This window comes from Ranitomeya variabilis, chromosome 3 (genome assembly GCF_051348905.1).
Source record: "Ranitomeya variabilis isolate aRanVar5 chromosome 3, aRanVar5.hap1, whole genome shotgun sequence".
Lineage (NCBI taxonomy): Eukaryota > Metazoa > Chordata > Amphibia > Anura > Dendrobatidae > Ranitomeya > Ranitomeya variabilis.
The window spans coordinates 237,601,294-237,622,891 of record NC_135234.1 but is presented as its reverse complement, the minus strand read 5'-3'; the positions used below and the strand labels follow the sequence as shown (position 1 = coordinate 237,622,891).

The 21,598-nt window shown below is 42.3% G+C and overlaps 1 protein-coding gene across 2 annotated transcripts in view; it reads left to right on the top strand.

The window, feature by feature from the left end:
• USP49 (ubiquitin specific peptidase 49) overlaps positions 1-21,598 on the top strand; it is a 109,711-nt gene that overhangs the window by 73,125 nt on the left and 14,988 nt on the right. For both annotated transcript variants that reach the window (XM_077295309.1, XM_077295308.1), the window contains exon 3: positions 16,857-17,061. In XM_077295309.1, coding sequence (XP_077151424.1) covers positions 16,857-17,061 — 205 coding nt within the window. The remainder of the gene's footprint in view (positions 1-16,856; positions 17,062-21,598) is intronic.

Below are 21,598 nucleotides of genomic sequence, written 5' to 3'. Positions count from 1 at the left end.
CAATACCCTTATTTCTCAGCGTCTTTAAAAAGCGTGTTGGCGGTCATTAAGGGATTAACTGGTACAATTTGGTCCATATATGTTTGGACAGAGACAACCTTTTTCTACTTTTGGTTATAGACATTACCACAAAGAATTTTAAACAAAACAATTCAGATGCAGTTGAAGTTCAGACTTTCAGCTTTCATTTGAGGGTATCCACATTAAAATTGGATGAAGGGTTTAGGAGTTTCAGCTCCTTAACATGTGCGACCCTGTTTTTAAAGGGACCAAAAGTAATTGGACAGATTCAATAATTTTAAATAAAATGTTCATTTTTAGTACTTGGTTGAAAACCCTTTGTTGGCAATGACTGCCTGAAGTCTTGAACTCATGGACATCACCAGACGCTGTGTTTCCTCCTTTTTGATGCTCTGCCAGGCCTTCACTGCGGTGGTTTTCAGTTGCTTTTTGTGGGCCTTTCTGTCTGAAGTTTCGTCTTTAACAAGTGAAATGCTGCTCAATTGGGTTGAGATCAGGTGACCGACTTGGCCATTCAAGAATATTCCACTTTGCTTTAATAAACTCCTGGGTTGTTTTGGCTTTATGTTTTGGGTCATTGTCCATCTGTAGTATGAAACGACAACCAATCAGTTTGGCTGCATTTGGCTGGATCTGAGCACAGAGTATGGCTACTTTCACACTAGCGTTAACTGCAATCCGCCACAATGCGTCGTTTTGCCGAAAAAGCGCATCCTGCAAATGTGCTTGCAGGATGCGTTTTTTCCCCATAGACTAACATTAAGCGACGTATTGCGACGGATTGACACACGTCGCAACCGTCGTGCGACGGTTGCGCCGTGTTGTGGCGGACCGTCGGGACCAAAAAACGCTACATGTAACGTTTTTTGCTCACGACGGTCCGCTTTTTCCGATCGCGCATGCGCGGCCGGAACTCCGCCCCCACCTCCCCGCACTTCCCCGCACCTCACAATGGGGCAGCGGATGCGCTGGAAAAATGCATCCGCTGCCCCCGTTGTGCAGCGGAGACAACGCTAGCGTCGGGAACCTCGGCCCGACGTACCGCGACGGGCCGAGCCCGACGCTAGTGTGAAAGTAGCCTATGGCTCTGAATACCTCAGAATTCATTCAGCTGCTCCTGTCCTGTGTCACATCATCAATAAACACTAGTGACCCAGTGCCACTGGCAGCCATGCATGCCCAAGCCATCACACTGCCTCCGCCGTGTTTTACAGATTATGTGGTATACTTTGGATCATGAGCTGTACCACGCCTTCGCCATACTTTTCTCTTTCCTTCATTCTGGTAGAGGTTGATCTTGGTATTTTGGATAAGTTTCAAAAAGCTTTATTTTGGGAATACTTGAACCAAAAACTAACAGAGCCACCTTGTTAGAATGCAGCATTACTGCTGCACAAGGTGGCTCTTTTAGTTTATAACGGCTGGAGGGGGTGACAGTGGCCCTTTTAAGGATGGCTTGTTTCACCTGCATGGAGAGCTCCTTTGACCGCATGTTTACTTCACAACAAAACCTTCCAAATGCAAGCACCACACCTCAAATCAACTCCAGGCCTTTTATCTGCTTAATTGAGAATGACATAACGAAGGGATTGCCCACACCTGTCCATGAAATAGCCTTGGAGTCAATTGTCCAATTACTTTTTGGTCCCTTTAAAAACAGGGTGGCACATGTTAAGGAGCTGAAACTCCTAAACCCTTCATCCAATTTTAATGTGGATACCCTCAAATGAAAGCTGAAAGTCTGAACTTCAACTGCATCTGAATTGTTTTGTTTGAAATTCATTGTGGTAATGTATATAACCAAAATTAGAAAAATGTTGTCTCTGTCCAAATACATATAGACCTAACTGTATATGAAGAAGCATTCCAGAGTTATTACCACATGGTCACAGGTCAGGTTGAAAAATTGTAGCCTGGTCAGGAAGGTGAAAACGGGCTCTGGTGTGCAGTGGTTAAAATGAAAGTGCATTCATGTTACTTTTTTTTTACCCAGTTCAAGGCCAGGTTATTTACTTCTGTTTCTGACCAGGCACCTTTTTGGATTTTGTTTTTTTTTTCATTCAAGCCTTATAAAGAGCTGTAAAGGGGTGTGGTGGGGTTTTATTTTTTGTTCTGTTTTTTTCGCACTTGGATATTTAAATTTTGCTTTTTTTTTTCATAATATGTGAGGCTATATTTTCATGTTAATTTCATACTCTCGAGTATGTGAGTGACAACAGCGCCATTCCCTTATGAGGGTGACAATTTGAGGACAGTGATGGAGGGTGAGAAGAATGTCATGTTGTCACACAAATATAACCCGCACACCACTCTATCGAATGAAAAATAAAAGGGAAAAAAATGGAGTCTCAGAAACGGCTGATCTGAGTATATATAATTTATATTTCAGAACATTTTGACTTGCATCCTAGATTTTTACCAGTTTTCCCTTCTGCGTGCTCCATTTCTATTTTTTTTTTCACTGTCTCTTGAGCTAGTGAGTGGAGACTATTTTATATCTCCTAAATTGAGCACACAGAGATCTTAGCCCCCTTCCTGATGTTGGACCTGCTCTTCATTCCTTAGATGGCACACAGACCAAAGCAGCAGCAGCATGCAGTAAATTACAAAAGCAGTACTGGTCATTGTAGCTGTGAATCCAGGGGATGAAGTGGCTCGTAAGTGAAGAAAGGCATATTTCTCTGAGATGTATTACAAAGCCCATTGTATTTGTTTGTACTTCTAAATTATGCAAACTTGTTGAAAGTGAAGTTCACATAATAATAATAAACTATATACCGTACGTTTGGCATCGTCATTATTCTACTGACCCAAAGTATCCTTTTGCCAGGTCTTTTTTTGCCATACTATGAATTCCATGAAAACAAAAGCAAAAAAACAATGGCTGAATTTGTTTTTCTATTTATTTATTTTTTTTAGTTTCCATTTTACCATTTCGCCACACTTTAGAAAACCCTTTTCTTGGTTTCCATTAGATTGTATGAAAAAATACATGTCGTTCAAAACTACAACGTTTCCCACAAAAGCAAATCATATGGCTACATCAACAGAATGGAAAAAAAAATCTTTTTGAAGGAGAGGAAAAAAGTGCACAAACAAAACTTGCTTGATGCAAAACAAGGTAAAATATAAACCTCTGCTTATTCAGGAGGTAAATAGTGTCCAAAATTGTGCATTTACAAACTTATTTAAATTTTGCACATGGCATAATGTATTTGGTGCAGCTGGCTAGACCAGTTTCTTCCTTACACAGTGTCATGGTTGGCATATGTGTATATTACAGATCTTCAGCAATTTTGCACATAAAGCATTATAACACTTCCCCTTCTTGATCAAAATGTTTGCCCCCCCATAAAATATTAAGTTATACTCCCCTCCTGTGCCAGCGCTGTTCCCGCGGTGTCGGCACCCACTTTACCCCGGCTCTGATGGGGTTGTTGTGACGCCGGCGCTCAATCAGCCCTGGCGTCACTGTCCCCACCTCTGGAGAAATCGAACATGAAAAGGAAGTCAGGGCTGCAGCTGGTCTTAGACATTCTCTTCCTGCTCAATTCGATGGGAGGCAGGGACAGTGACACCAGCGCTGATTGGGCGTTAGTGTCACAACAACAGCTTCACTGTGGGTATGGTGGTTTTTTGGTGATGCGCAGTGTTGGCTTTGCACCAAACCTCTTGGAACTTATGGTCTGATGAGAATAAGGTTGAGCTTTTTGGCCTTTAACACATTTTCCTGCATGCTGTTGGCAGTAGGTTTTGGCAAAACATAACCAGGCTTGAATATTTTTCTTTGTAAAAGACTTCCGTCTGGCTACCCTACTCCACAGGACAGACCTATGAAGAATATGGGAGGCACAACCAGTACTTGCAAGAAATTCCTGCAGCTCCTTTAATGTTGCTCTAGGCCACTTGGCTGCTTCCTGAGCCAATTTTCTAATTGGCTTTTCATACATTTTTGAGGGCCGTCTAGGTAATTTCACTGTTTCAAGTTTAAGTCCCTTCCTGATAAGGGTGTGCACGCGTTAAAGTTGTCCACTACTTGGCCAACTAATTCTCATACACCATGCTTGGCCCCCACAAAATAATAAAGCTTATTCTCTCCTCCTATGCCGGCGCCATTCCCACAGTGTCTTTATTCAGTCTCCCTGGACTCTTGTGCGGTGTTGTGACGCCCAATCCGCTCCGGCATCACTGTCCCCCGCCTCCTGTTAGGCTATGTGCACACATTGCGGATTTTGATGCGGATCCGCAGCATTTTTGGACGTGCGGAATTGCATCAAATCTGCAGTGTAGTGCACAAGCAATGTTAGTCAATGTGAAATTGAGAATTGTTGTGCACATGCTGCGGGAAAAAAGCGCCGATTTGTGGCGTTTTATTTTCCGCAGCATGTCATTGACTTTCATTGTGTCAGGTCAATCCACAGCAAAACTGCAGGTTTAAAAATGATCTGCGGATTTGCCTGCGAGAAACGCTGCAGATCGGGAGGGGGAAGACTGTGTGGGCGGAGAAGATGTGCGTGTCTGTGTGTGTGTGTGTGTGTGTGTGTGTGTGTGTGTGTGTGTGTGTGTGTGTGCATTCGCGCGGGAGTTTGCGGGGCTGTGCGTATGTGTGTGTGTGCGGGGCTGTATGTAGGCAGGCATCGTCCGATGGGATTACTAGTCCAATCTGGCTATACCTGCTACATTGACAGCGAGCCGGATGATGGGACAGTAGTAGTCTCATCATCCGGCTACTGTGTTCAAGTGTAAAAAAACAAAACAAAAACCACATACTGTAGACACATATAGACATACAGTACATACTCACCATACAGCTAGTCCCCAAAGCCCTCGATCACCTGTAAAAATAAAAAAATAAATAAAAATGATAATAATAATAAACCAACGTGTCTTTATTTAACCCCTTACTATAGGATTAGTAATGGATAGGTATCTTATTGATGCCTCTCCATTACTAAACAGTCTTGATGTCACCTGACAATTCAAAGGTTGCATCAACTTCCCAATCTATTACCCCATATGCCACCTCTACAGGGCAGTGGGAAGAGAGAGGCTAAGTGCTGGAATTGGCGCCATTTCTGGGGCGGCTGTGTACTGGTGTTTGTAACCGGGGGCAATATCCTTGGTCCCTTCTTAGGCTATGAATATCAGCCCGTAGCTGTCTGCATAGCCTTTTCTGGCTATTAATTATAGGGGGACCCCACGTCGTATTTTTTTTTTTTTTTTGTGGGGGGGGGTCCCCTATTTTAATAGTAAAGGCTAAATATACAGCCTCAGACTGATATTCATAGCCTGGGAAGATCCATGGGTATTAACCCATTCCCGGGCTATAAACATTGGCCCCCAGTCGCTGGCTTTCTGTCTCTGGCGCAGAAAATTGCACCGGAGCCCACGCCATTTGTTTTTTTTTTTAATTTAAGCAGATATTGCGTTTAAGGCTAGGGTCACAATTGCAAGAATCTTGCACTAGTCTTGCACCTCAATACACGGCACTCGGGACCAGAGTGTGCAGCGGCATGTATTTCTGTGCAGCCGAAGTGCCGGCGGCAGTGCCAGGTTTTGAGGCGCGAGACTCGTGCGACTTTCTCGCAAGTGTGACCCCAGCCTAACGCAGATTTTGTGTCAGTGTGTCTTTATCTTTATTTAACTCTTTAGGTACCATTTTACACTGTGTTCCAAATTATTATGCAAATAATATTTCCTCATTTTCTCTAAATTACCTATCTGAATTGCAGTCATTGTTATTTTCCAGTCATCTACTATTCTAGTATAATTGCAATGTTTTGGAACAAACTGCCTATGAAAACAGTATCTTTTTAAAAAAAATAAACACTCAAAATGCATGTTCCAAATTATTATGCACAGCAGAGTTTTCAACCTTTTTTTTTTTTTTTTTAATTTTGAACAAAAAAAATGGTCAATTGTGAATTTATAAGCATTATCAGCTTATTACAAAATGAAATCAAACAGTTTTCAAGTGAAAACTTTATTCTAGGTGATGTTACATTTGCACATAGGACCCCTTGTTCAAAAAAAGCTTCTGAGCTCTCGTCCATTGAATGTCAGTTTTTGGATGGTTTCTGCTTCAATTGTTTTGCATGTGGACAGAATACCCTCCCAGAGCTGTTGCTTAGATGTGAACTGCTTCCCGCCATCATAGACACTCCTTTTGATGATGCTCCAGAGGTTCTCAATGGGGTTGAGGTCAGGGAAGATGGTGGCCACACCATAAGTTTGTCCTCTTTTATGCCCATAGCAGCCAGAGATGCAGATGTGTTTTTTGCAGCATGAGACGGTGCATTATCATGCATGAAAATGATCTTGCTGCGGAAAGCACGGTTCTTCCTCTTGAACCATGACAGGAAGTGTTGTTTTAGAAACTCCACATAGATTATGGAGTTCATCTTTACCCCTTCAGGGATCATAAAGGGGCCGACAATCTCTCTCCCAATGATTCCAGCCCAAAACATTACTCCACCTCCTCCTTGTTGGCGCCTTAGCCGTGTTTTCATGGGGTGTCCATCAACCAGCCATCCTCCACTCCATCCATCTGGACCATCGAGCATTGCACGGCACTCATCGGTGAACAAAACAGTTTGGAAGTCAGTCTTCATGTATTGTTTGGCCCACTGGAGCCGTTTCTGCTTGTGTGCAGTGGATAGAGGTGGTCGACAGGATGGCTTACGCACAGCTGCAAACCTCTGAAGGACCCTGCATCTTGTTGTTCTGGGGACATTGGAGGCACCAGCAGCTTCAAAAACTTGTCTGCTGCTATGACAAGGCATTTTTGCAGCTGCTCTTTTAACCTTACGCAATTGCCTGTTGGAAAGAGTCCTCAATTTTTCCTTATCAGCACGCACACGTGTGTGCTGGGAATCAGCTACATACTTCTTGCCTTGACCTAAATACTCCACAATTTGTTGCTTCTCAGCAGCCGACACATCCTTTTTCTTTCCCATTTTGGCAAAAAATGTATAACCAGCAAAGGCTATGTAGACCGCTGCGGGCTGATAGCCTAGGAAAGGGGCCCTTGGTACTGTGCCGTCCAACCTCTCCCCCTGACCCCGTCCCCGGCTTAAAACATCAACTCTCATCCACCCCAGAAAAGGCGTATCTCTAAGATGCGCCAATTCTGGCACTTAGTCTCGCTCTTCCCACACTTGCCCTGTAGCGATGGTAAGTAGAGTGATAGTTGGGGGGTGTCACCATTGTATTGTCGGGTGACATCAAGTCCCGAGGTTAGTAATGGAGAGACGTCAACAAGACGCCCCCATTACTACCCCAGAAAAAAATCCAAAAGACACAGACTCCTTTAATAATCTTAATTAAACCATACTAATGACCTCGCCCATTCCTCCAATGCATGCTGCGATTTTACACGCATGCTGAATACACCTGAGAAAATAAGCGGTGATGTGAGCTGTCCCATGGATTAACACTGGCCCGAGTGCTGTGCGATGTTTTCTCGCATAGCACTCTCGTATTCTACGGTAGTGTGACGCCGGCCTTATTGTGGTTGTGTGGACAGATACTCCAGTCTCTACTTGGGAAACCAGTTTTGCTCAAGAATATCCCTGTATTTCACACCATACATCTTCCCCTCAACTCAGACCATTTCCCCTGTCCTTGCTACTGAAAAATATCCACACAGCATGATTCTGCCACCACCATGTTTCACTGTGGGGATGGTGTTCTTGGGGTAATGAGCTGTGTTTGTTTTGGCCAGACACAGCATTTATCTTGGTGGCCAAGAAGTTCAATGTTCTCATCTGGCCACAGCACCTTCCTCCATACATTTGGGAGTCTCCCACATGTCTTTGGAAACTCAAAACGAGCCTTACAATTTTTGTGTGTAAGTAAATGAGTTTTTTTTTTTTTTTTTCTACTCGCTCTCCCATAAAGGCCACCTCTCAGGAGTGTACGGCTTATTGTGGTCGTATGAACAGATAGTCCAGTCTTCTTGGGAACACTGCAGACCTTTGGTCTCTGTGCTACCACTCTGATTAATGCCCTCTTTGCCTGGGTGAGAGTTTTGGTGGGCGCCCTCTCTTGGCAGGTCTGTTGTGGTGCCGTGTTCTTTCCATTTGATGATAATGGATTTGATGGTGCATGGGGGATCATCAGAGATTGGGATTTTTATTTTTTTTTAATCCCAACCCTGACTTGTACTTTTCAAAAACATTGCCACTGACTTGTTTGGAGATCTCCTTTATCTTCATGGTGTTTAGTTAGTGGTGCCTCTTGCTTAACCACCTCTCGACCGCCCATTGCAGATAAACGTCTGCGCTTGCAGTGCTCTGTGCAGCGCCGATATTTCTCTACAGTCAGCGGTCTCTCAGCACTCAGGACCCCCAGGATCCTGCAAATGCTGCGGTTCTGGTGCAGAGCGATGGCCCTCACAGCTTGTTGTCTTCTAGCTGCTGCGAGTGCTGCATTTAGAAGATGGTGAGAGGGAGAGCACTGCTTTACTCGCCTCTCTGATGCCCCCCTATGATGAGATATGTTCACATCACAGGGGAGTCGAAGGTTGTCATGGTAGCCGGAGGACACATGATGACCTCTTGGTCTGCCAGATATGGTGGCCTGTTAGGCTCAACCAGCATCTGAGTCTAAGGGTATGTGCACACGTTGCAGATTTCCTGCGGATCCGCAGCGTTTTTTTCTGCTCAAGTGATTTCCGCAAGTGATTTACAGTACAATGTAAATTAATGGCAAAAAAAATGCTGTGCTAATGGTGCGGAAAAATCCACACTGAAAACGCAGCAGATTCAAAAAAGGACCATGTCAATTCTTTTTGCGGATCTGCTGCGTTTTCACACCCATTCCATAATAGAAATCCGCAGGGGTAAAGAAAAAAAGAAAAGGAAGAAATTTGCAGCAAATCCACAAAAAACTCAGATTCTGACATGCATTTTCTGCCAAGAAATGCAGAATCTGCACAGAAAATTCCACAGTCAAATCCGCAACATGTGCATATAGCCCAATAGGCAATCTACAAGACTAAAACTGACAGGTCTTATGCAATGCAATATATTTGTATTGCAATACATGAGAAAAGTGATCATAATAATTGAAGTCCCATACAGGGACTAAGTATAAAAAATAAAGAAATATTAAAGTGCGTTTCTCCTCTGTCCGGATTGTGCTCCGTGTTGGTTCGCGCCTGGCTATGCTATGTATGGTTCCCATTGGATTTCAGTAACTTCATAATTTTATTACTGATGGCCTAACATTGTTCCCTTCCCTCTTCTTTTTTTTTTTCTTCTTCCTATAACTTGATGTTATATTGGACTTTATGATTATATTTTATGATATATTGATGCTGATATTGTCCTAGCTATACTTTTCTTTTTGTTGTTTTTTTGTGATTGGAAATTATTTAACCTTTCAATAAAAATTGAATTTTGAAAAAAAAATTCCCAAAAAAACAAATTGAAACCAATAAATAACATATATTTATATAAAAAAGAAATAAAGTAAAAACACTTGCTATCTCTGCATTCGGACCAACCCGACCTATAAAACTGCACAAAAGAGTTAACTATTGTGACATACTGTTATAAAAAAAAAAAAAAAAAGCAGCAAAAACTTTGCTTTTTCATCATGCCGCCATACAAAAAGTGAAATAAAATGCAATCAAAAAGTCAAATGGAAATAAAATTGATAATAATGAAAACTTCAACCTCCCACAAAAAACAGCTCAATAAGTGTAAAAATAAAAGTTATAGCTCTCAGAATAAAGCAATGTAAAAACAACTTTTTTCTTTAAAATAGTTTTTATTGTGTAAAAGCGGCAGAGCATAAAGATAAATATAAATGTGGAATCGCTGTAATCATAATGACCCGAAGAATAAAACGGCCTTATCATTTTTACCACATGCAGAACAGCAAAAAAAAATCCTGAATTGCTGGTTTTTGTTCATTCTCCCTTCCAAAAATCTAAATGGAAAGCAATCAAAAAATGCCACGTGCCCGAAAATGGTACCAATAAAAACATCAACTTGTGCCACAAAAAACAAGCCTTCACATGACTGGCAGCTATAATTTTTCCATATTTCTGCCATCTAAATTCGACAATGCAAAAACTTGTTTTTGTTAAAAAAAAAAAAAAAAAAAAAAGTTATTTAGTGTGTGACAACAGCCAGACATAAAAACCCCCATATAAATCTGGTATCACTAGCATTGCACCAGCCCAAATAAGTCATCTAGTTACTTATAAAAATAGAAAAAAAAAAAACAAAACACATAATCAGGTTCCTTGCATCGTGTTCTCATACACTTTATGCAGTTAATAGCACTCTGTGTCTGTACTGCTACATACTTAGGCAGTTAACTGGTTCATGCAGCTTTACATGAACACCCGAGCCTTACACTATGGCTGGTCCAAATAACTAAAGCAATTGAACCAGTTACTGAAGAAGAAGTAAGCAGGCTCCTTGCATCTTCTCGCCCGACCACTTGCACCAGTGACCCCATTCCGTCACATCTCCTCCAGTCCCTTTCCCCGGCTGTCACCTCTCACATAACAAAAATATTCAACCTTTCCCTCACTTCCGGTATTTTTCCCTCCTCATTTAAGCATGCCATCATACATCCATTACTTAAAAAACCCTCCCTCGACCAAAACTGTGCCGCTAATTATAGACCTGTCTCTAATCTTCCCTTCATCTCTAAACTCCTGGAACGCCTGGTCCACTCCCGTCTTACCCGCTATCTCTCAGATAACTCTCTTCTCGACCCTCTTCAATCTGGCTTCCGCTCTTTACACTCTACTGAAACTGCCCTCACTAAAGCCTCTAATGACCTACTAACAGCTAAATCTAATGGTCACTACTCCATGCTAATTCTATTGGATCTTTCCGCAGCATTCGACACTGTGGATCATCAGCTCCTCCTCACTATGCTCCGCTCCATCGGCATCAAGGACACCGTTCTCTCTTGGTTCTCCTCCTATCTCTCTGACCGATCCTTCAACTATCTCTCTGACCGATCCTTCACTGTATGTTTTGCTGCTTTCTCCTCCTCTCACCTTCCCCTTACTGTTGGGGTTCCTCAAGGATCAGTCCTAGGCCCCCTCCTCTTCTCTTTGTATACTGCCCCTATTGGACAAACAATCAGTAGATTTGGGTTCCAGTACCATCTCTATGCTGATAGCACCCAATTATACACCTCTTCTCCTGCTTTCACTCCGACCTTCTTAGAAAACACCAGTGATTGTCTTACTGCTGTCTCTAACATCATGTCCTCCCTCTATCTGAAACTGAACCTGTCAAAAACTGAACTCCTCGTGTGCTCTCCCTCTACTAACCTACCTTTGCCTGACATTGCCATCTCCGTGTGCGGTTCAATCATTACTCCAAAGCAACATGCCCGCTGCCTTGGGGTCATCCTTGATTCCGAGCTTTCATTCACCCCCCACATCCGATCACTGGCTCGCTCTTCTTATCTGCATCTCAAAAACATTTCTAGAATTCGCCCTTTTCTTACTTTCGACTCTGCAAAAACTCTTACTGTTTCTCTTATTCATTCCCGTCTGGACTATTGTAACTCTCTACTAATCGGCCTCCCTCTTACCAAACTCTCCCCGCTCCAATCTGTCCTGAATGCTGCTGCCAGGATCATATTCCTCACCAACCGTTACACCGATGCCTCTACCTTGTGCCAGTCATTACACTGGCTACCCATCCAATCCAGAATCCAGTACAAAACTACTACCCTCATCCACAAAGCACTCCATGGCTCAGCACCACCCTACATCTCCTCTCTGGTCTCAGTCTACCACCCTACCCGTGCCCTCCGCTCCGCTAATGACCTCAGGTTAGCATCCTCAATAATCAGAACCTCCCACTCACTCCCGTCTCCAAGACTTTACACGTGCTGCGCCGATTCTTTGGAATGCACTACCTAGGTTAATACGATTAATCCCCAATCCCCACAGTTTTAAGCGTGCCCTAAAAACGCATTTGTTCAGACTGGCCTACCGCCTCAACGCATTAACCTAACTATCCCTGTGTGGCCTATTAAAAATAGAAAAAACAAAACACATAATCAGGTTCCTTGCATCGTGTTCTCATACACTTTATGCAGTTAATAGCCCTCTGTGTCTGTACTGCTACATACTTAGGCAGTTAACTGGTTCATGCAGCTTTACATGAACACCCGAGCCTTACACTATGGCTGGTCCAAATAACTAAAGCAATTGTTACCATCCACCTCTCGTGTCTCCCCTTTTCCTCATAGTTTGTAAGCTTGCGAGCAGGGCCCTCATTCCTCCTGGTATCTATTTTGAACTGTGATTTCTGTTATGCTGTAATGTCTATTGTCTGTACAAGTCCCCTCTATAAGTTGTAAAGCGCTGCGGAATATGTTGGCGCTATATAAATAAAAATTATTATTATACCACGCAAGGAACGGTCTAAAAAATAAATAACTAAAACCAATTCTTCACCTGCTGTTGATTGCTCATTCTGCTTCCCAAAGATCAGCTCACATTTATCCTGTGCTCTGCCTTTAGCACTTACATCGGGCTTCCGTGTGAATCTCTGAAATAGGGATTCAGGCGGAACCCCCAGCAGAAGATTCCCTATAATGAGGTCTTTTTATGCGTGGATAAAAGCACGGTCTGGCACAGTTTTGTGCACCCCAGAAAAGGACAATGCTGAACAGAAGCCAGACGTAGTCCAGAGTAATTCTGCTGTCTCATTATAGTGAATGGATCCCTCAGGGGTTTCATCTGAATTGCGTCACTCAGATTTAGATGAAAACCGCAAAGTAAGTGCTTAGCGAAGAGCGTCGGATAAATGTGATCCCAAATGTTTTGTAAAATGTTCCCAAAGGCACTGTAAAAGCTATAAAGCTCCCCGCCCCACAAAATAAATCCAACAAATTCTGCGCTCCCTAATGCCCCTCTTCCTTCTGAGCCCCAGTGTGCCTAAACCACATTTAGCCTCCACATGTTTGGCATTTCTGTAGCGGTGACAGCCTGCCTAATTCATGGGTGCATGTTTCCAGAAGCATGAGCTGAGCACAATGTACTAGTCACTACAATGTAGTGGTCGCTACAACTACAGTTTGCAATTTAAACTCTGCAACATTCCTTCTGCTTGTTTGTGGATAACACTTATGGAGACAAAATCATCACTACACCTATAGATAAATTCCCAGAGGGGTGTATTTTCTAAAATGGGGTTACTTGAAGGGGGGTCGATTCTGCTCTTCTGGCACTTAGGGGCTCTGTATATGGAGTCCGCAAACTATTCTACAATAAATTGTTCTCCAAGAGGCAAATAGTGCTCTGTCCCTCCTGGTTCTCGCTGTGTGGAAAAGCAGTATTGCACATCCACGTATGGAGTATTGACACGTTCAGCAGAAATTTTGAGACACTTTTTGGCACGTTTTTAACCATTTTCCCATGGGAAAATTTTAAAATCTAGGGCTAAAACTATTTTGTTTTTTAAATGTAGTAATTTTTTCTTCACTGCCCAATGGTATAAAATTCTGTGACCCACCTGTGGTGTCAATATGCTAACTGCACCCCTAGATGAATTCATTGAGAGGTTTTGTTTGTAAAATGACATAACTTATGGGGGGTTTCTGCTGTTCTGGAACCCCAGGAGTCTGCCAATGTAACATGGCACCCTCAAACCAGTGCAGCAAAATCGCACTGTAATTTGGTGTTCCTTCCATTCTGAGCTTTTACACTGAAAGAAGTTTCCTATCACATATTGGGTATTGTATTATTGTGTAACAAATTGTACTATTCGTTTCCTCTTATTACCCCTTTTGAAAATTATAACCTTGGGGTCAAAGCAACATTTTAGTTCAAAAATGTGGCCAATGTTGGGGTTGGGCTATAAGGTTGGAGTTAGAATTGTGGGGTTTCCACTGTTTAGGTACATCAGGGGGTCTCCAAACGCGACATGGCGCCACAATTGATTCCAGCCAATTTTGCGTTCAAAAAGTGAATTGGTTCTCCCTCCCTTCTGAGCCCTGCCATGCACCCATCTGTGGCTTTCCCCCACACACGGGGTATTGAAATACTCGGGAGAAATTGTGCAACAAATTTTGTGGTCCATTTTCTCCTGATACCTATGTGAAAGTAAAAAAAAAAATTGATTCCAAAGTAAAAAATTTTGTGAAAAAAGTAAAATGTTCATTTTTTTTTCCTTCCACATTGCTTTAGTTCTCATGAAGCACCTGAAGGGTAAATAAACTTCTTGAATGTGGTTTTGCGCACCTTGAGGGGTGCAGTTTTTAGAATGGGTATTTTCTGTTATATTGACCCCCCCGAACTCACTTCAAATGTGAGGTGGTCCCTAAAGAAAAAAATGGTTTTGTAAATTTTGTTGGAAAAGTGAGAAATCGCTGGTCAACTTTTAACCCTTATAACGTCCCAACAACAAAAAAAAAAAATTGTTTTGAAAATTTTGCTGATTGTAATGTTGACATGTGGGAAATTTTGTTAACTATTTTGTGTGACATGACTCTCTGATTTAAGTGTACAAAAATTAAAAGTTTGAAAATTGTCAACATTTTTGCCAAATTTCCATTTTTCTTTCATAAATAAATGCAAGTTATATCAAAGAAATTTTACCACTAACATGAAGTACAATATGCCATGAAAAAAACAATCTCCGAATCAGTGGGATACGTTGAAGCGTTCCAGAGCTATAAGTTCACAAAGTGACAGTGGTCAGAATTGTAAAAATTGGCTTGGTCATTTAGTACCAAATTGTCTGTCACTAAGGGGTTAAAGAGGTTGTCCACTACTTTTACATTGACACATCAATGTCTAATTGGTTTGGTTCTGGCTCATCCGCCAATCTGCTGTTATCAGCGGGCGACAGCAGAAAGTACTCACTGCCTTCTGGTCGTGGCCAATGATTGATACTGCACATTCTCCTATTAAAATCAAAAGGAGGTGGATGTGCAGTAACCTGCGGCAGCCAGTACCAAGACAGAGCAGCTCGGAAAGTGAATCCTGCCGACCTACACCGATAGCAGCTGATCGCGCGGGGGGGTGGGGGTTCCGAGTTTCGGACTCCGGCCAATCGGACATTGATGACCTATCCCAAGGATAGGTAATCAACGTAAAAGTAGTGGACAACCTCTTTAAAGAACCAGAATCTTATGACTTCAATACCACCCTTCATCAAGACCTGCTTGATCATCTGCACCTTGATGAATCTGAGCAAGTGGCTTTTGCTGTAAAATGCCATTAAGAAAATATCAGAAAAATCCTACTAGAACAGGGAAAACTTATATAGGGTTAATCAGAATCCCTTTACATTATGGAATCTTTGAACTGACCTACTAGTAAATGATTTCAAATGAGTGGCTAATTCTGAACACAACCACACACCATGTCAGTAGACATTATTGGAATCCGTAATAATGTAGTTGCTGTGACAAATTATCAACAATAGCAAAATCAAAGAAAGTAGGCCATAGAGAGGGGATCACCACCAAAGCATGGATTAAAATGCAAATGTTTTTATTAAGTGCAAAAAAGACACATGTGATCCCTGCAGCCAATCAGTGACAGCTTCACTGTCCCTTCCTTCAGACAAATCTGACATCCAGAGGAAGTCATAGTAGCAGACTGAGGCTGTGTGCACATGTCCAGGATTATTCGCATTTTTTTTTTCGCGATAAAAACTCTTAAAACCACATACATTAAGCATCTCATCATTTTTAATGCATTCTGCAATTTGTGCACATGATGTGTTTTTTCCGCGAAAAAAAACACAGCATGTTCATTAATTTTGCGGATTTTTCGTGTTTTTCCCGCTATTTAATGCATTGGGAAGCTCCGGAAAAAAACCGCGTGAAAAGCGCGATTTCCAGCAGAAAAAGTCCAGTTTTGTTCAAGAAAATTCTGCAGAAAATCCTGAACGTGTACACATAGCCTAAAGGGTAAAGAAAAGAGGGCTATCTGAAAGCTAACTGACTAGATGAGAGACCAAGTGTTTCAAGAGTTTAGAGATGGAGGGGGGTTAGAGTCTTGTAGCAGTTCTGGTCAAAGTTTTGTTTTGGGTTTTTTTGTTTCCCCTTTAGTAAAGGAGTCATGAAGGAGGAGGGAACGATACCCAACAAAGTAAGGAGGTTAAATATTTTAGTTAGGTGGTCCGTGACAGCCATGAGAGAATAGGTTCACTGGTGGAAATACTAGGGCGACAAGAAGCAAGAAGTCTGTTATCTTGTTCCGTAAATGGTTCAAAGACTGAAAGTGAACTTGTTGAAAAGCAAGAGAGAAGAGGATACATGTTATTTGGCAATTGCCTATTTGTTAGGCAGTCCATGCATGTGTTGTGGCTGTCGAAAAGCCATGAGGCATGCAGGTACGGGATCTCTAACATATTATTTGAGTACGCCAAAGACACTCTGTTCGCACCGACCATGCTTAGATAACACCTTATCTGAGCACATTCAAGCATTAGTAAGCCATGAAAGGTCTAGAGAGAAAATTGTAGATAGAAGATGAGTGACGGATGGGGAGAGAGTGAATTATCAATGGAGATATTAAAGTCCCCCATAATGAGTGTGAATGTCACATTGCAGAAAATACAGAAGCCAGGTTGCAATGTGTTTTTTTGTTTGTTTTTTATAAAAGGAAATTGTGGGGGTTGGCTGGTATGGTGGAACACACGAGCCACTGATGGGGAGGAATAGTTGTTGGTGTGGACTTTTTGTACTAACAATAGCCACGCTTCTTCTAGACTCCCCCAAAAATGTTCATATGATTTGTATTAAACATTTTTTTTTTATTGTAGTGTACGTATCCTATAACATCTTGTGAAAAGAAATGTCATAGTTCATACTACATTTTTATTTTGCAGGTTACGTGTTTGACTTGTAGTTATAAGTCTGACACAGTGGAACCTTTCTGGGACTTGTCTCTGGAATTCCCAGAGCGTTATCATTGTCTGGAAAAGGGGATTCCTCCAGTCACCACTACTGAATGCACTCTTACCGAAATGCTGGCCAAGTTCACAGAGACTGAAGCACTGGAAGGAAGAATATATGCCTGTGACCAGTGTAACAGTGAGTGGCCTACTATGCTTCCCCTAATTGTTACTGAGTCAGTGATCGTCTTCTTTGTATGAATTTAAAGCGAATCTGTCAGCACTTTTTTCACATATCATGTAAAAATATAATTCCGTGTCAACTATGCATTATACCAGTACTTTTGATACCCCTTGACTCCCCACCTTTGATCAATACCGTTTAACATATACCGCGGGAGGAATATAATCTGCTCGGACCAGTCCGATGGGTGGGACTTATTGTCCGTCTTCCCCCCTCCTCCTGTCTTGCTCTACGCATTTCTTTCTTGTAATTCCTGCATTCGCGTACTGTTACCGCGCGTGCGCATTCAAGCGGTCTTTCGCGCGTGTGCGCAGTATGCTTTGCATTACACCGGGCTATAGAACGTAGTGGCGTATACCGGCGCATGCACAATAATGATTTTATGCTTTGCCCACTGTTGGGCAAAGCATAGTGCGCACGCTCAAAAAGCCATTTGATTGCGCACGCGCGGTAACGCTGCGCGATCTGTGATATTCACAGAAACCAATACGTACAGCAAAGGGGGGGGGGGGAAGGACGGACAATAAGCCCCGCCCATCGGACAGAGCAGATTTACATACACCACGGGAGGAATATAAATGATATTTATTGATCAAAGGTGGGGAATCAAGGGGTATAAAAAGTACTGTTATAATGCATAGTTGACACTGAATTGAATTATATTTTTCCATGATATGCGGAAAAAGGGGTGACCGATTCCCTTTAATGCTGCTCAAAGTTTTCTATAGCCGACATGTACAGCAAAAAAAATAAAAAATGCAGTACTGTTAAATTTAACCCTTTCACAGCTAGGGATTTCTTGACCTTTCTTGACTGATCTCTGGCAGTCAGAACAATTTTCACACTTTTATTGTGTACAGATAAAGACAAATAAATTGACATTGACCCAAAAAATGCCACTTGGCATGTTGATGCAAAATTGCATGAAGGTGCTTGCCCGTTTTAAAGTGACGTTAAGAAAAGAAAATTAGGTAACATTTTATTCTGGTTGCTAAAAGTGTGACCCAAACATGTGAAGTCCATAAATACCAGCCAAGCTTATGTCTACATTTTTTATATTTTTCTAAAATTATCAAAACAAGAGATGACAAAAATCTGGTTTTACACTGTTAGATGCCAATCTGGAATGTGTCACTTTACTTAGCAATAACCTTGCCTTTACGTATCCCTTTTAGGTCTAAGATTTTTTTTTTTTGCTTACATGACAAATTGTACTTGTTTCTTAAATAAACTCAGAACATCACAACCCAAATTTACTACCGTATATACTCGAGTGTAAGCCGACCAAGTATAAGCCGAGACCCCTAATTTTGGCACAAAAAACTTGGAATACTTAATGACTCGAATATAAGCCTAGGGTGGAAAATACAGCAGCTACCGGTAAATTTCAAAAATAAAAATAGATACCAATAATGGTAAAATTAATTGAGACATCAGTAGGTTAAGTGTTTTTGAATATCCATATTGAATCAGGAGCCCCATATAATGCTCCATACAGTTAATGATGGGCCCCATAAGATGCTCCATATTAAAATATGCCCCATATAATGCTCCATACAATTTATGATGGGCCCCATAAGATGCTCCATATTAAAATATGCCCCATATAATGCTGCACAAAGGTTAATAATGGCCCCATAAGAGGCTCCATAGTAAAATATGCCCCATATAATGCTGCATAAAAGGTTAGTGATGGCCCCATAAGAAGCTCCATAGAATAATATGCCCCATATGCTGCCCCATAAAGGTTGATGGCCCCATAAGATGCTCCATAGAATAACATAACCCCATATGCTGCTCCATAAAAGTTGATGGCCCCATAAGATGCTTCATAGAATAATATAACCCCATATGCTGCTGGGAGCCAGGTGCCGGGCACTTGCGATATTCACCTGTCCCCTTTCCACCGCCGCGCGCTGCTGTCTTCCGGGTCTCTGCAGTGACAATTCAGGCAGAGGGCACGCACTAGCCACGACATCGCGCCCTCTGACCTGAACGTCACAGCCAGAGGACGTGGAAGACACAGCCCGGCGGTGGAACGGGGACAGGTGAAGATCAGATGGCTCACCCTCCCCCGTCATACTCACCCCCTACTAGCATGGTGTCTACGCACATCCCTGCTTCTCAGACGGTCTCGGCGGCGGCAGCTCTTCCTGTGTTCAGCGGTCACATGGTACCGCTCATTAAAGTAATGAATATGCGCTCCACGCCTATGGGAGTGGAGTCGCATCCATATTCATTACTTTAATGCGTGGTACCACGTGACTACTGAACACAGGAAGAGCTGCCGGCACCAGAGACCGTCTGAGAAGCGGGGACGTGCAGAGACCCATCAGGTGGGGGTGGGTATGATGTCGTGACAGCCACCGCTCCCCCCCCGCCGACCCCCTGGGACGATGACTCGAGTATAAGCCGAGAGGGGCACTTTCAGCCTAAAAAAAAATGGGCTGAAAATCTCGGCTTATACTCGAGTATATATGGTATTCACAAAATGTTGAAAAAAAAAAAAAAAGATTGCCCTTTTTATACTTTTGATGCGTATGCCCTTAAAATCGATAACCTTACCACACAAAGTAGTTAATAAACGGTGCCAACATAAAGTAGACAAATATCATTTTTTGTATTGCAGTTTACTTATTGGGGACATTAGACTTCTATAAATTTTTAGCAGTAATATTTCAAATAACTTTCAGAAATCTTGGACCGATTCACTTCTCAAGCGTGTGAAAAAAATCACCACACACAGTAGTTTCTGGGTGTGGAGGTGGGTGATTTTTTTTATTTTTATTTTTCTCTCCAAATACCTTGCAGTTCTATAACATGTGAAACCGTAAATGGCCTTATAAATTATTAATAGCTGCAGCTGTAAAAATAAAAACCAAAAAAAACTTGACACACGGATAACAACTGAGAAGCCACCTCACTTTTCTGGATGAAAAGATGAATGATTTTCTTTAATTTTTTTTTATACGCCCGTATGAACCTACCCTTTAAAAGTACTGTTTCATCACAGAATGGGTTTTCAAACCAAGTACACGCTCTTGGCACATCATGGAGTGACCAAACATTTCAGTGTACCTTCTGACCTGCTTGCTTTCCATCTATCTCCTCCCTTCTCTTGATGTATGAAGCCAGAGCTGTCAATGAAAGAGAGTAGGGTGGAGGCAGAGGGAAAACAAGCACATGGGAAGGTGCACTAAAATGATTGATCAATCCATGGTGCACTAGTGCCTGTACTTGGTTTGAACAGTCATTCTATGCTGAAAGAGTTCCTTTAGGCTATGTGCACACGTTCAGGATTTCTTGCAGAAATTTCCTGTGCAAAACCGGACATTTTCTGCAAGAAATCCGAATGCGTTTTTACCGCGATTTTACCATGTTTTTTGCGCATTTTTCCGGAGGTTCCCAATGCAATAATATAGTGGGAAATCCGCAAAATTAATGAACATGCTGCGTTTTTTACCACGATGCATTTTTTTTCGTGGAAAAAAACGCATCATGTGCACAAAAATTGCAGCATGCATTCTAAGTGATGGGATGCATAATGTATGCGTTTTTATAGCAAAAAAGCGCGAAAAATCTGCAACGTGTGCACACAGCCTTAAAGTGCGAGTTGGCAGTGCAAGCTGCTACACACCTGCAAGCTCGCTCTTTAAGGGCTCGCTCACACTGGTGTATAATATGGAGGAGTGTAATGCGGAATAATCTCGCAGTGTACTCTGAGCAGTGTTATTTAATTGGGCAGATCAGATCTGCAATTTTTTTTTTTTTCCTCATACCGTTTTGGCAACATATATTGCATGGCTTTTTTTTCCTCACCTGTGAATCTCAAATGCAAGCGGATCAGATCACCATAGCATGACGATAAGCTCACCCTCACTGCATCGGATGTTATACACGAACATGACCTCAGCCTTGCCCATCGCAGACTGAGCACTTTCCTAGAGTCAGAATTATTGGGGAGGGAGGATTCTTTTAAGTTAAGAATATTGAAGATCTATCCTAAGGGCAGAGACAGACTGCCGTATTTCTTGTGTGAGAATCGCATCGTAAACCTCGTACTGGCTGTCGGCTCTCCTGACCTGAGCTTGACAGCTGCACAGAAATACATCATACTGTCTTGCTCAGTCCAGTGCGTGCAGTGAGACGGAATCCTCGCATGAGTTATACGGCAGTCTGACTCAGCCCTTAGAGGGATTCTCTGAAAATGTAATAAAAATTACCTTTGTCTTATTTTTCAAGCTGCAACCCGTCCTAGTCATGTGTCAGGATGGGTTGCACCCTAACACTGCACTAGACATGTGTCTCAACTGTGAGGAGCAGCATTTAAAGGGACTCTGTCACCTGAATTTGGAGGGAACAATTTTCAGCCATAGGGGCGGGGTTTTCGGGTGTTTGATTCACCCTTTCCTTACTCGCTGGCTGCATGCTGGCTGCAATATTGGATTGAAGTTCATTCTCTGTCCTCCGTAGTACATGCCTGCACAAGGCA